This window comes from Strigops habroptila (genome assembly GCF_004027225.2).
Source record: "Strigops habroptila isolate Jane chromosome 13 unlocalized genomic scaffold, bStrHab1.2.pri S16, whole genome shotgun sequence".
NCBI lineage: Eukaryota > Metazoa > Chordata > Aves > Psittaciformes > Psittacidae > Strigops > Strigops habroptila.
This window is the reverse complement of record NW_022651054.1, coordinates 11,274,037-11,287,186: the sequence shown is the minus strand read 5'-3', so window position 1 is coordinate 11,287,186 and position 13,150 is coordinate 11,274,037. Positions and strand designations below refer to the sequence as shown.

The following is a 13,150-nucleotide window of genomic DNA, read 5'->3' as shown; positions in this document are numbered from 1 at the left end:
AGGGAAGCGGTGCCAAAAGGACCAAACTAGTATGTCTGGTGTAAAAACTAAAATATCACAAGCACTTAGATGAATGGCACCGGTGGTTTAGGCTATCAATCCCATTCACATTACAACTACCTTCAGAACTTTACTTCAGGGCTGTTCTAACCGTGGGATTAGAAATGGCAATGAGCACGCAGTGCTGTCTGACGTGAGCTGGTATAGAGCTGAGATAGCCATGTCCACCTGAGAGCATTCACCCCTCTGCATAGGTTCACTGATAGAGAAGGTTGTGGTCAAGGAAATATCCCTTCAGCTGTTAAGGTCACGGGTTTGACACCAAAACTAAACATTACAGAACTTTCAGAGATGTACGAGCTAGATATGGATCGTATGATGGAAGCTTCCCTGCCTTTTCATCCCTTCCAATAAGAAGGGAAATGAAACTTATTTTTGACTTAGTACACTGGGCTGTCTTCAAATCACACACATCCAGCCTCACATTTGGCCTCAGGAGCTACTTCTTCAACTTCCAAAGTCCCCTCCCTTCCCAAACTAGTACTTCCTGCTTCCAATTTGCTGCTTTTATCTCTCATGCTTTATCATTTCCTTGAGGCTTTGCTACACAGTTTACCAGTTATATTGACGCAGCTAAATTTTCATCATTCTTTTTCCATTAAGTTTCTGCTCAAGAACAGAAGATGTGTAGGTGCAAATCCAAAGTACAGATGAGGCCCAGCAAACACTAGTAGCCATTCTTCAGGATCCACTGGACTCCTCAGCGACTCGTCATGGCTACTCCAGGAAAACCACAGTAGGCTTTGGAGATCTCCAGGCTCCCAGCTTCTGGGTGAACTACTGACTCAGGAGGAGTTGCCCACAGTCTGCGCAGGGCTGTGTGTCACAGTCAACCCATCAGCAACACCGGCTTTCTGCAAGATTGGAGCACCCATCTGCCCATGCAAATGCCCCTGCCCACGTTAACCAGGGCGCAGTAATTACACCCTGCAGTGCCACTCCAGCTCTGTGTACTGGAGACCACACTGCAGCCCACCACCCTCTGGCGCACCAGGGGAAATTACAGACCCTGGTTCTTCACTCTGCCCCTGCTGTCAGACCCACCGCACGCTGGCGCAGAGAGTTAAGCACAAGAGTCAGACTGTGCTTGACAACATCTATTCTGGTACAGGCCACTGAACAGAGCAAAGGCCACAGACCTATATCCATACCAACAGCTTCACGTATTGGCAGAGACCCAGTACTTGGTTGAATTCCCAGAGAAATCATATACTGGACTGTGCATTAAAGAGAATTCTTTCAGGTAAGATTTTTTCTGATAGTAAAATGTATGATCATCATACAATGATGATCGTGGCACCCATTTGTTTAAACAGATAAATGCTGAAGAGGAATGCATGCACACACTTGACAACTGGCTCTAGAAACACCTTTTGTTGCTTTCAGAAGAACCTGAAGATGACAGCAGGCCTTTACCCTTTGTGAATAAAGGTTTCCTTTCAGAACAGGTCCCCAGCAAAATACTGATGATCATTTCCTGAAATGATGCTGATTGACATTGTTGAGCATTAAAAAGGCCGTCAGTAGGGTTGCCAAAAGCCTGCACAAATATTGTTTTACAAAGAATAGCCTTTTGAACGTGATTCGGAGGTGGCAGGAGGAAAAAAAGCGCTACAAATTTGAAAAAACAAAACACCCGACAAAACAAACCAACCAAACAAAAAAAACCCACAAGAAAGGCAGAGGAAGAAAAAAGGAAGAACGATACATTTCCAAGAGGTTGTGCCAGAAGCCACCTACCACCTATTGTTTCATGATTTTTATCCCAACCTTCATTTCTCATGTGATGGACTTTGCAGTATACATGTCTGTTACGGTTACACTGTTGTAATGATCCTGCTCCCTAAAGGCCCAACGCTGTAGCTCCACAGCCTCCACTGTCGGGCTAGAGAAAAGGACCATTTGCCTTCACATGAAGCTTCTATCCAAGGGGGGGGTGTCATTTACTCTGCTTAGAGCAACACTACCTGCACACAGGTAAAATGAAATGTTATTTAAGTATCTAAGGGTCAAACAAACTACGCAGAAGAGAAATTTACGTTCTCTTTCAAACACTTGTGCAGACTCGTTGTACAGATGGTACTTCTTTGAAAGCATCACAGCAGCACGTTTCATGTTTAGAGTTTCATATAATCTTTCTAAACAGCAAACATCTCTCCAGCCCAGACCGCGATGCTGTTTGTCAGCCGCACCAATGGAGTGAAAAGGAGGATCAGATTAGATCAGTGAAACTGAGCCAGGGATAGAGAGACAGGCCTGGAGTGTAGGGTGGGAACCTCCAGAAGCGAACACCAGAGACCTGAGGGAAAGCGTGACTGCATCCAGCCTCCCAGCACAGGCGATGTGGGGACCCGCCTCTGCTCTGGAGCTCAGGTCAGCTCTGGTCCCCACCTCACACCGCATCTACCTTCACAGCGACACCCGAGCACAGCCACAGGCCCCAGCGCCTCGGAGCACGGCCACACACCGCAACCGCGACCCCTCTGACAACGCGGGGCACCCCATGCCCGCCCGGGACGCGGCCGCAGGGGCTGCCCAGCGCTGCCCCGCACCTGTCCTCATCCTCCTCCTCCCGCCCGCCCTCGCCTCCCGTTCAGCACCAGCTCCGCGGGACGCCGTTCTAGCGGCGGGGGGCCAGTGAGGGACCACTCCAGCCTGGCCTCGCAGCCGGGCCGGGGAACGACCGGCTCCTGACAGGGCTGCAGCGGGGCTGGGGTCGCTCCCTCCTTCCCTTTCACGCCCCCCTCTCCCCGGGGAGAAGCGGGAGGCGGGGGCTGCCTCACGGCCCTGACAGCCGTGAGGGCGGGCGGCCCCGGTGCTGAGGGGAGGGGGCAGGCCCCGGCGGCCCCGGTGAGGGACGGGCTCCCCGGGGGGCGGTGGCGGGTCTCCTCTCGGCGGCTGCCGAGCCCCGTACCTCCAGGGTGCGGATCTCCTGCTGGGTGAGGTCGTTGGACGCGGCGCACTTGGTGCGGAGCCCGCGCAGGTTGGACAGCGAGATGTCGATGAGGTCCTGCAGCAGCCCGCACTGCTGCAGCGTGCTCCGCACGGCCGGCAAGCCCCGCGCTGCCGCGCCCGCCCGGGGCCCCGCGCCGCCGCCGGCCGCCGCCTCGCCACCGCTCCGCTCCTTCCTCTCCAGCATGCCGGCGGCTCGCAGGGCAGCCGCTCTATCCATTCCTCGGCATCAGGGAGGCCGGGGAGGAGAGGCGGCGGCGGCGCGGGGGGAGAGCAGCGGGGAGGGAGTGAGGGAGGGCGGGCAGCCGGCGGATCGCTCCGCCCCACCTCTCCTCTCCGGGCAATTACCGAGCATTAACATGCGCGACGGCGAGGCACCGCGGACGCGGGCGGCCCGCGCGGGCGGCGGCTGCTCCGCCCACCCCGCCTCAGAGCCCGCCTCAAGCCCCTCAGCACCTCCCGCCGCTCGCCTCAGCCCATCAGCTCCCGCCTCAGCGTCTCCCTCCGCCTTCCTCAGCGCCCGCCTCAGCCCCACAGCGCCCGACTTAAACGCTCGCCTCAGCACCTCACCGCCCGCCTCAGTATCTCTGCTGCCGCCTCAGCGCCTCCCTCTGCCCGCCTCAGCCTTCCGGCAGGTATGTCGGGACTTGTAGCTCGCCCTGGAGGAGCCCTGGCGCTGGTCCACTGAAAGCGAAAGGGTCGGGGCAGTGCTGGACCTGGGCTGTCCACCCAGGGTGTGCGGGTGCAGCCCCTCGCTGTGGACGAGGGGTCCAGCCGAGCTCCTCACGCCTCTTGGCGCTGGAGCACAAGGTGAGCCTGCAGGCACTAAACACCATGAGGATTTGGAGGTCCAGAGGTTAAAAACAGCATCAAAATGGCGCTGCTGTGCCCAGCGCCACCCCACAGACGCCCCTTGTGCCCTCCTGGGTGGGGTGGTGCGGCCAGTGGAGCCGCAGCCTGTGATGTGGCGTGAGCTGTGACCAAGTTCACGGACCCTGGTGACCCCGTTACCCAGGCCCAAACCCAGTGCCAAACAGAAACAAGTCACCTACTAAGGCCATAGAGAGTTTTCCTGAAATAGCCTTTCCCAGCTCTTCAATAAATCGATCAGGTAAATGTTTTGTTTGATATAAACTTTTACTTAGTAAAGAATAAGTGCAGATCTAGTACATGAAGTGGGCATTATTATAAACAACTTTTAGCGAATATAAACACTTGAGTGCAATAGTCATCTGGGTTCATTCATATCACGAGTTGGAGAGAACTTTATTATGTGGTTTCAGCTTTCACAGTGGAAACACTAGAAAAGGGGTGCAGGTGACTGCTTTCAGGTGCGTTGCTTGCAAACCCTGTCTGATGGGCTCGCACAGAACTGAGGTGTTGGTGTAGGAACCACGCATCTCCAATTATTAGAAGAATTAGGACTGTTCATCTGATGTGAGGGATCCGGAAAGGTCATTTGGTTGCATTTTGCTGACAGAAGAAGGCAGCCTCCTTAATTTGGACTAGATTGACACCACGTTTTAAAAGCTAAAATGACACCCGAGCCACACATGGCAATACAAAGGAGATTTTTATATATTAAAAAAAAGGGGGGGATGACTATGAATATAGGACATGAGGCAGCGGAGCAGGGCAGATTGTCTGACACTGAACTGGTTTTCTCTTGGTCAGGTGGATACTGGTATCCACTTTAGTTGGTGTGTATTTGCATCAAGTAGTATGGCATATGCTGTGTAGTAATTTTCTCAAGAATGTGGGTCAGGTTAAGTATTTGATTTCATTGTCATTATTCACATGCTATAAATGTCATACGCACTAAGGGCTTTGCTGGATTAGGGTTTAATTAGTTTGCCATCTGATGAGTCCTGTGGTTCGGGGAAAGTAACTTACTTTGCTTATTACCTCCATATTTCTGACCTTGTGAAAAAGTTTTTTACTGAACCCCTGTCCTCTTAGGAGCACTGGAAGTTTTAGTTTGTAGAACTCTGACAGTCTGAAATCCTCAAGTGCAGGTGGCCATGAAACTGGGAAATAATGTTAGCAGGGATTTTCTTCTTGTAGACATTCTCTATATGCCCTCCTGAGAACATCCATTTGCTAATAGACGAGAAACCGAGTGTATTGCATGAGAAAGCAGACTAGGAAAATTGTGGGCTGTGCATCACAGGATACTTGGCATTCTCTGCAAGTGTTTGTTCGGCGTTGGGAGTGCCGGCCTCATTAACTGGCTACCATAAGTGGGCAGCATTCCAGTCCCAGCTACAAGACTGCCCTGCGGGCCCGCATGGAAAAATGTGCTGACTAAACACTCTGCACGCACCATACGCTCACGGCCTGCTCGGTGCTGCTGAACGAGCACGAACTTTGTGTTCATGAGGCTGTTTTGTTCACAGGAGAAGTGGGGAATCCTTGAGTGCTCCTCTGTGGAAGCAGATTCCACGCAGGTGAGCTGCTTGCATGATAGCAAGTGGCTGGGAGTCTGGTAGCACAGCTGAAAGAAGGGGCAGAGGTGAGCACTGAACCATTGCCTCACACTGCGGTGGACCCAGAGCTGGGCTAACACTGGGCTGCAACCTCAGGTGTCCCACAGAGTTACAGCCTACGTCACCCAGGGTGACCACTGGGTAGATGTGATGCTGAGGTACGTGTCTCTTGCCCACACAAGTTCTTTGGGACACAAAATTTCCCTTGCTGACTACCATGATAAAGTCCTGCCCTTGCTAATCACCTCTGCAAAATCCTGCCCTACAGACCATATCAAGGCTCTTCAACTCAGTAACAAGCTCACTGGGGAAAAGCAGAGACCTTTTTCCTTTTTTTGCCAAAGAAAGAAAAGCACTGATGCATTTCACATGCTGCTTTTCTGAAAAGCTCCTATTACCTTTTTAGCTAGCTTGCCCCAATTTCATTTAGCTATCACAACACTGAATTTAGATGATGAGACTGAATTACTTTATTTGATGTGTCTAACACATAATAGAAACCTGGGATTTGAAGAGCTGAAATGTTCAGTGGTTCAGATAAAAGAGGCCTTTATTACCGATGACTCCCCTCAAAGGCTTCCTCCTACACAGACAGTAAGAGTATTCCTTTCCTTTCCTTCTCGTTGCAGCGCAGCACAATAACACACAGTAGTTCTGGCATGCTTGTCTGCTGTGAAGTTGAGAAACTTAAGTCCTATTTTTAGACCTGCTGCTGGATAATCTTTTGAGGATATACAGAGAGAGTGAAGATGGTGAGGTGGTGGTCACGGGACAAATCCTCATCATTTTCCACAGTTTAAATAGCTCGATTGCCTGCAACTGAGCCAGCCCAGTTCGTACCAGTTTAAGATTTGGCCTGCACCTGCAAGAAGTTTTTTTGTGTAGGTCCACAGAGCTTTTCCTGCTCAGCTACACGTTTGAGTTCATGCACAAATTACAGGAGAAGCCACCTTGGGCAGGTGAAACACCCACTGCTTTCTGTCTGCATATTTTTAACTACTTCTCTGTCACCTGTCATCAGAGAACCCAGGAATTTAATAGGAGTCTTCTGCCAGTTAAAATGGCAAGGTCAAAATTAAGGGATGGAACAACAAATCCACAGGTAATGTGGAACAAATCCACAGTAGAATGTGCCAGTGAGATAGGGATAGATACAGGAAATGGGACTGTGCTGGGAGGTGTGCAAATTAAACATCACTGTTGTTCTTAAAAATCATTTTCATGGGCGGGGAAAACCCACTGAGCTTGGGCAATGTAAGAGAAACAATTCGTGCTCCACAGAAGGAGGACACAAGAAATTAGCCGTGTAGCTACACTCAATGTTTTCTGTAGACAGGTGAACAGAAAGGACCTTTGAACTGGGACTGAAAGGAGGATCATTGGAGTGATGCGTTCATCTTACAAGACCTCACCTCCTGGAGTCACGTGAGTAAGAACTGCAGCTGCTACAGCAACCAAACACTTTCTACCTTTAAGAAAGCTTGAACATATTTTAATAGTGTATAAAACAAGCAAAAAACTTACTTATCTTTAGAAAAATCTCATGGGGTTTGCAGCCTTGATTTAGCATTAGCTGTGTCGCAATAATGCTGCCTCTTTGTCTGCTATTTGTCACCAGTCTCTTCTGTTTAGACTATAAACTGTTTGAGGCAGGAAGTGTCTTTTACTCTCTGCTTGCACAGCAACGCCTGGATCTCAGCTAGAGGCCTCTAGGGTCTGCTCTAATGTAAATACTAAATAATGGCAGTCCCAGAGGACGTGGCCCCCACCCCACTTGGAGGCCCGCCAGGCTGCGGGGCTTGTTCTAGCAGCAGACATGCCAGCAGGGAAAAGTGACAAATTCTGCTGGCGAAAGAGATTCGTAGGTCTAACAGGGATAAGAAACACCCGCCTCTAGAAATAGAGGCTTATGTCTCTCCGAGGATAAACACACCCAAGATTGACTCATGCTGGCATAATCCCCTTGTGCAATTTGTATACTGGCATTAGATATGTGTGAGGCAAAAAGACAAATATTTGGTTAATAAAACAACACAGGGATAATAAAAAATAATTAGGCAGCTTTACCTCTGAAAACACTGCAGCAGGTGGGGTGCTCCTGCCCTCAGACAGGCACACCCGTCCCTGCGAGCAGAGCTTCCTTGTGCTTGGATCGTCTGCAGCAAGACAACCAGTTCATTTGGTTAAGTGTTATAAGGGTAAAAATAATAAATAAATAAATGAATAAATAAGTAAACAAAGTCCTGTAGCCCTCAGTCTGGCAAGGGAAGGGGTATACACAGTGGTGGAAAAAGCAGGCTCATGTTCCACAAGAGAGCTTTGTCATAAGGAGATTACAGCCCTGAGACTGAAACGCAGCTGAAGGTTTGAGTTGCCGCTACCTCTGTCATTAGCGCTCTGCTGAGCTGCATCACAACAGCCCCTCATCTCAGTGAATGAGGCTCAAGGTCCATCATTACATTTTCCAGAGCTGTTACTGCACATGGCTATTAACTTCATTCCCCAAGCCCTTTCTTGTTGTTGTCTTAAATAAAGGGAAAGGAGTTGGATGGGTTAATCATTGTTCACATTATACCCTGTGCTCCTGGATTTGTTTGATGTGACAGGCCTGTGGAGAGGACATGAGTCCAGATTCTGCTGTGCACACCCTGTGTAAGGCTCGTCCTGTGCTCGGGGTTTTGGTGATGTAGTTATGTTGAGTAGCAAAATGAGAAAATGCTCCTCATAGCCCTGTGTGCCATACTTCTGTCAGCAAAACCCTGACTCAGTGCCAGTTCTTCAGGCAAAAGGGAAAAAGACCCAAATTTCTGATGCAGCCTCTTCTGTGTGGAGAGAGATTTCACCACCAGTTCTCATACTGTTCTGTGGGAGGCCTCATTTCCAGTTCTGCAACCCTTCTTCCACATATTTATGTGCAATGCTTCAGAAGTGGGCTGACCACATACATTTCTCAAGCAATTTGTGATGTCTCTCATCACATAGTTAGCAGGAAGGCTGTCCTGGGCTCAGCAGGGCCTGCTGGATAATCCACATCCCTTTCCATGGGAGGAGCAGGACCACGAAGACTGCTAGATCCAACATCTGCATTCTTCCCAAGATTCATCCGCACGTCTGATGTAGCTGTGTCCCCCTATTGCATTAGTGGAGCACCAACCCAAATGCATCTGATTGGCATTGCCTGTTGAGTTCCTTCATAGGAGGTGGAATTCTGCAAGTAACTGCCTGGGCGTCCTGGTATTCCTCCTGGCCTCACAGCCTGCTCCTGCTCTACTGAGACTAGGTCTATGGAAAGCCTGTAGGTAGTCTAAAGGAAACTTGCAACATTATTGTGAATATTTAAAAACTCAAACCTGTCGCCTGCAAAAAACTGGCTCAGCTGTAGGTCATTGCAGTGATGATAGTAGAAAGGACATTTTATTCACCTATCAATCATTCTAGCGCTTGATGACTTGAGAATTAATCTGCAGGAGGAAAAAGCAAACACAGGTCTTTTGTTCCTTCCGATTCAAAGTCCTTTGAAATCAGTGTCTTCCCAGTCAGTGAGTTTTGGATTAGGTCCTCATTCTGCCTTCCTTTCCTCTGTCCCTACAGTACCATGAAAATTCAGGCTGTTTCTCTTGACTTCCTTCCTCTTCATAAAATGTCTAATAATCAGCCATCTGGTGTCCAAGATGCCTTGAGTATTAGGGCATTTCCTTTATCCAGGGGAGGCTTGGGAGAAGAAAGATAAATGTGCTCGTGACCCATCCCTGCTGCGTGCTGATTAGGGTCTGGCATTTTTCCTTTGTTCACAAGGAGTTCTGTAGTGCTAAGTTGTTTGGTAGAGAAGCAGATTTAAAAGAAGAATCTTAGTTTCTGGTCTAGCAGATTTCATGACATTACTTAAGTATCAATTAGAATTCTATAGGCCAGTATAATAGTTGTAATATATGTTAAAGACAGAGTGGGATTTTGAAGGGAAGATCTATAGAAAATAGTGTGTATCCTAAAGAAGTGCAGTCTGGTTTCGTTCTCATTTTAATTCTGTCTCACAGTGACACCCTATTTTTCAGAACTAGCTAAAAACCTTAACCCTTTCCTTCCATTCCAGTGTGGCAGGATGTAGTAGAGACTCAGAGCTGCAATATGAGCTGTGTGCAGGGCTCTGTTCAAGTCAGTGCAGTCCCTGGGGAACAAGAGTTCTGTGTACCATACTGTGGAAAACTCGGTCAGGTCTCAAGGTAGCCAATGGGTTGAGATTCAAGTTTCAGAGGACAATATTGAAGGGCACAGAGAAACTGTGGCAGAGCATCCATTGGACCACTGCATTTTATTTGAAACAAAGCCTGGGGGGAGAGGGCAAGTCAGACTGAAATGAAAACAAAAGCAGCAGGAAGATTCTATAGCTCGTAAGTAGAAGACAAAGAAAAGTACAACCCCTTTTATTCTTTGATAACTTGTAGGCCAAATTCTTGACATAAAGGAGGGTTATGTCTTGGTTTGTGAGCCCTTGGAAGTTCCAAAGTTTTTGTTGCCTTGACTGTGGTAGCACAAGAGATGCCAATAAGGTACTGTTCATATTCACACAGTGATACTTCCTTCCCATCAGGGTGCAGACAGTCACTAGACCTTTGTACCAGGAGTCTGCGCTTGATGGTATGTTTATAAATAGTAAATGTTGGTCAAACAGGAGTTTGTCAGGTGAAAGAGAAGTAAGAAGAGATGTCCTTAAAATACCCTGCGGCTGTTTCTGTACACCTGAGTTCCCAGCAAACAAATATTTCTAACTTCTTTTTTGTTCTTTTGAAACTCCCCTTTAAGTGCCTGTGCTATCCAAATCCCTGCTGGAACTCCGCATACAGATCAGGCTGTGGATCATGGTACTCATACCATACTTAAGCTATTTGGTGCATCCATGAATTAACCAGCTAATAGCATACATTAGCATGAGTGCAAGAAGCAATAAGATAGCCTAAACTTTCTGTGCAAGACTATGCAAAACTTCCTTCAAATACAAACATTTGTCTCAGTGTGAAGAGCCAGTGCCTCATGCAGGTACCTAACTTCTCACACAGCAGATAGTCACTGCCCAAACTACCCACCAAGCCCAAATGTACGTGCAGATAAATGTTTTTCTGATGATACTACAGAAAATAGTGAACCACATACTCTGCAGTCCCCTCGAACTCAGGAAAAGTCTTTATAAAACCCAGTGGGCGTAATTTTTACAGTAACATTTGACTTGAGTTTCTCATTTTGAAAGCATACCATGGTAGAAATGCTCTCCATTTTGGTCCTGTGATTATAATGTATAGTATTCCTAAACATGCAATCAGGATAATCAGAATGACATCTTGAAGATTCGACCATTTCAGACAAACAGAGGCAGTGTAAAACCATACATGCAGAAGGCTGAGTTCTGGTCCCTTTGGTGTCAAAAAGCCTTTGAGCTGCTTGTGCTGACACTTTTACTAACCTTTGCCTGCAACAGGCACTAGCAGGCATTGTTAGTTATATTTATGGTTGATCATTTTCAGTGCTTCATGATCCTGCTTCAGTGTTCTGGAACATTCTGGGGAGGCAGGATGGGTAAGGTCTAAACAATGTGAAACCCTGGGCTGTAAAACTGAGCTGCACAGTGTTACCTTATAGCTCCTGATGCTGGCCCTGACTCAGCCAAGATTTTTAAACACAAGCTGACGTGCTAGAGTCAGGCTTGGAGATACAGCTCTGTGTCTGCTGAATCAGGGCACATACGTAACAAGGTGATTTAGGAATCCAAGTCTGAACTGATTCTCATTTTGCAGTGGTCAAGCTTTTATTCCTGAGCTGTATGGGCACGCTGCAGTCCTGCTCTTCTGCCTGCTTCCCAGAGCATAGCCTGCTGCTGGGGCTCCTCCAGGTACCTGGGGTGGGTGGCATTGCTCTGATTTTAGAAAATCTCCTTAGGCAGAAAGTGCTGGAAAGCACAGCCTGGCTCACTACCCTATTTCTGTCAGGAGCTGATAGGCTGGTAGGGCTCAGCTGCCCCAGTTCTGCACAAAGGCACATCTAATCCTGCTGATAATTGTCATGGCCAGTTCTTGTCAGCATCTGACTTCAGTCTCTTGGTTTTCTAACTCTTCTTCCTTAGTTTCCACCACAATCACTGACTTTCTTAATAACACCATCTCTGGAAATGGGTTGCACCGGAAGCAAGATAAGCAGAACATGAATGCTGGCAGGAGCTGAGCCAAAGGCTGAAATTTCTGGCTCTCACCCACAGCACCAAATAGGAAGCCCTTTGCATTCATGGCAGACAAATGTACAGGAAAGGACAAAGTAAACCCTTACCACTTTCCCTCATACTTGAGCTTAGTTTTTCTTGATCCAGCAGCTCACATGTTTCTTTACCTCTGCTCTCACTGCAAAACTGAAGAACTGAGGCAGCTGAGCAGCAGTCGGCTGGCCCTGGCTCCTGCCTGCTCCTGCAGTTCACAAGGTAAAAGTCCCCATTGTTTTCTGGTGGGGAGGATTGCCTGACAAGACCTGAGCACTTGATCACAATAAGGACAGAGGTCTCAGCGCAGGAAAGTGGTTTTATTCAGGACATTGCATAAGCATAGACTTAATTTTAAGTCAATACTTAAGTGCTCCAGCAGTCAGTATATGACAGAAACATTGACACTGAAGTCAAGTTAGTATCTGATTTGAATTGCTACTGTTCAGGCTTTGCCTAGGCACTGCCTTGGAAGGCAGCACAAACCAGTACAGGCATCAGTATTTTGCTAAATCAGAGCTTCTTGTAGTACATTTTCTCACTCTGGATTGTCTCACTCTGCTTATGGAAGAAAGGGAGAAGAAACCCAGCTTTTGCCACTGGAATGATCTCTGTGCACCCCAAACTGTAAGTTATTTTCAATAGAAGAAAAGAGTTGAAAAAGCTAACTCAGAAGACTCTGTACTTCCACAGGGCAGTGGTCTTTCAGTGTGTCTGTAAGTAGCTGTGTGGGTCCAGTTCGGACCAGGGGAGAAACTCTCTTGACTTCAGTTAGCTTATGGTCAGGTTGTGAGCAGAAGCCACAAGACTGAATGACCTGCTTATCACTACAAGCAGATGATTCACAGCCTCTGACTAAGAAGTCAGGAATTCTAACTGCAGGTCCTGAAATTGGTGCCACTCTATTTTCTGAGCATACTGGCAGGGGAGAGAGAAATCTCTCTGAAGGCAACACCTGTAAGAAAACATAGAAAAGAATTGCCTTAAGAAAACAAACCTTTTCCTTGTCTCCCATGTGGTGTGTCCTATGGGAGCTTGGACACTCATCTGGAAGAAGAGAGAGAGAACTTTTAGTCTTAGCTTGATATCATGAAGAGGCAGTTGGAAAGTTGGATCTGTCTGTGCTTGGGGATGACAACCAGTTTACACAGACCTCTGCCTCTCTGGAATGCTGTCTCTCGTCACACGCACCGATAACAACCCCCCGGTGTCAGGAAGTAATACCAGCACATCCTCTTTGCAAAGCTATCTAAAAACACAGGGAGGAATTTGTTTCTGGCTGAAGTAGAGTGACACCAGTCCTGCAACAGCCATCTGCATGCCTCTCCTGCTTCCTTCCTTGTTTTTATTCTCCACTCTTTTTATAGCCAATACATTTCCAAGCACAACACAGGAGATTCTGAGTTGCCAGCTC

At 48.0% G+C, this 13,150-nt stretch overlaps 1 protein-coding gene and 1 long non-coding RNA gene across 9 annotated transcripts in view; one reads left to right on the top strand and one right to left on the bottom strand.

Moving 5' to 3' along the window:
* Nucleotides 1-3,432, bottom strand: part of KSR1 (kinase suppressor of ras 1) — a 56,002-nt gene extending 52,570 nt beyond the window's left edge. For 7 of the 8 annotated variants that reach the window (XM_030472694.2, XM_030472696.2, XM_030472695.2 and 4 more), the window contains exon 1: nt 2,975-3,432. In XM_030472694.2, the coding sequence (XP_030328554.1) occupies nt 2,975-3,232 (258 nt within the window). In that variant the 5' untranslated portion in view covers nt 3,233-3,432. The remainder of the gene's footprint in view (nt 1-2,974) is intronic. The other variant, XM_030472701.1, reaches the window with a different exon arrangement.
* The window catches only part of LOC115602012, a 42,735-nt gene continuing 32,918 nt past the window's right edge, over nt 3,334-13,150 (top strand). Inside the window, exons 1-2 of the long non-coding RNA XR_003989557.1 lie at nt 3,334-3,647; nt 6,831-6,923. This is a non-coding gene — a long non-coding RNA (uncharacterized LOC115602012). The remainder of the gene's footprint in view (nt 3,648-6,830; nt 6,924-13,150) is intronic.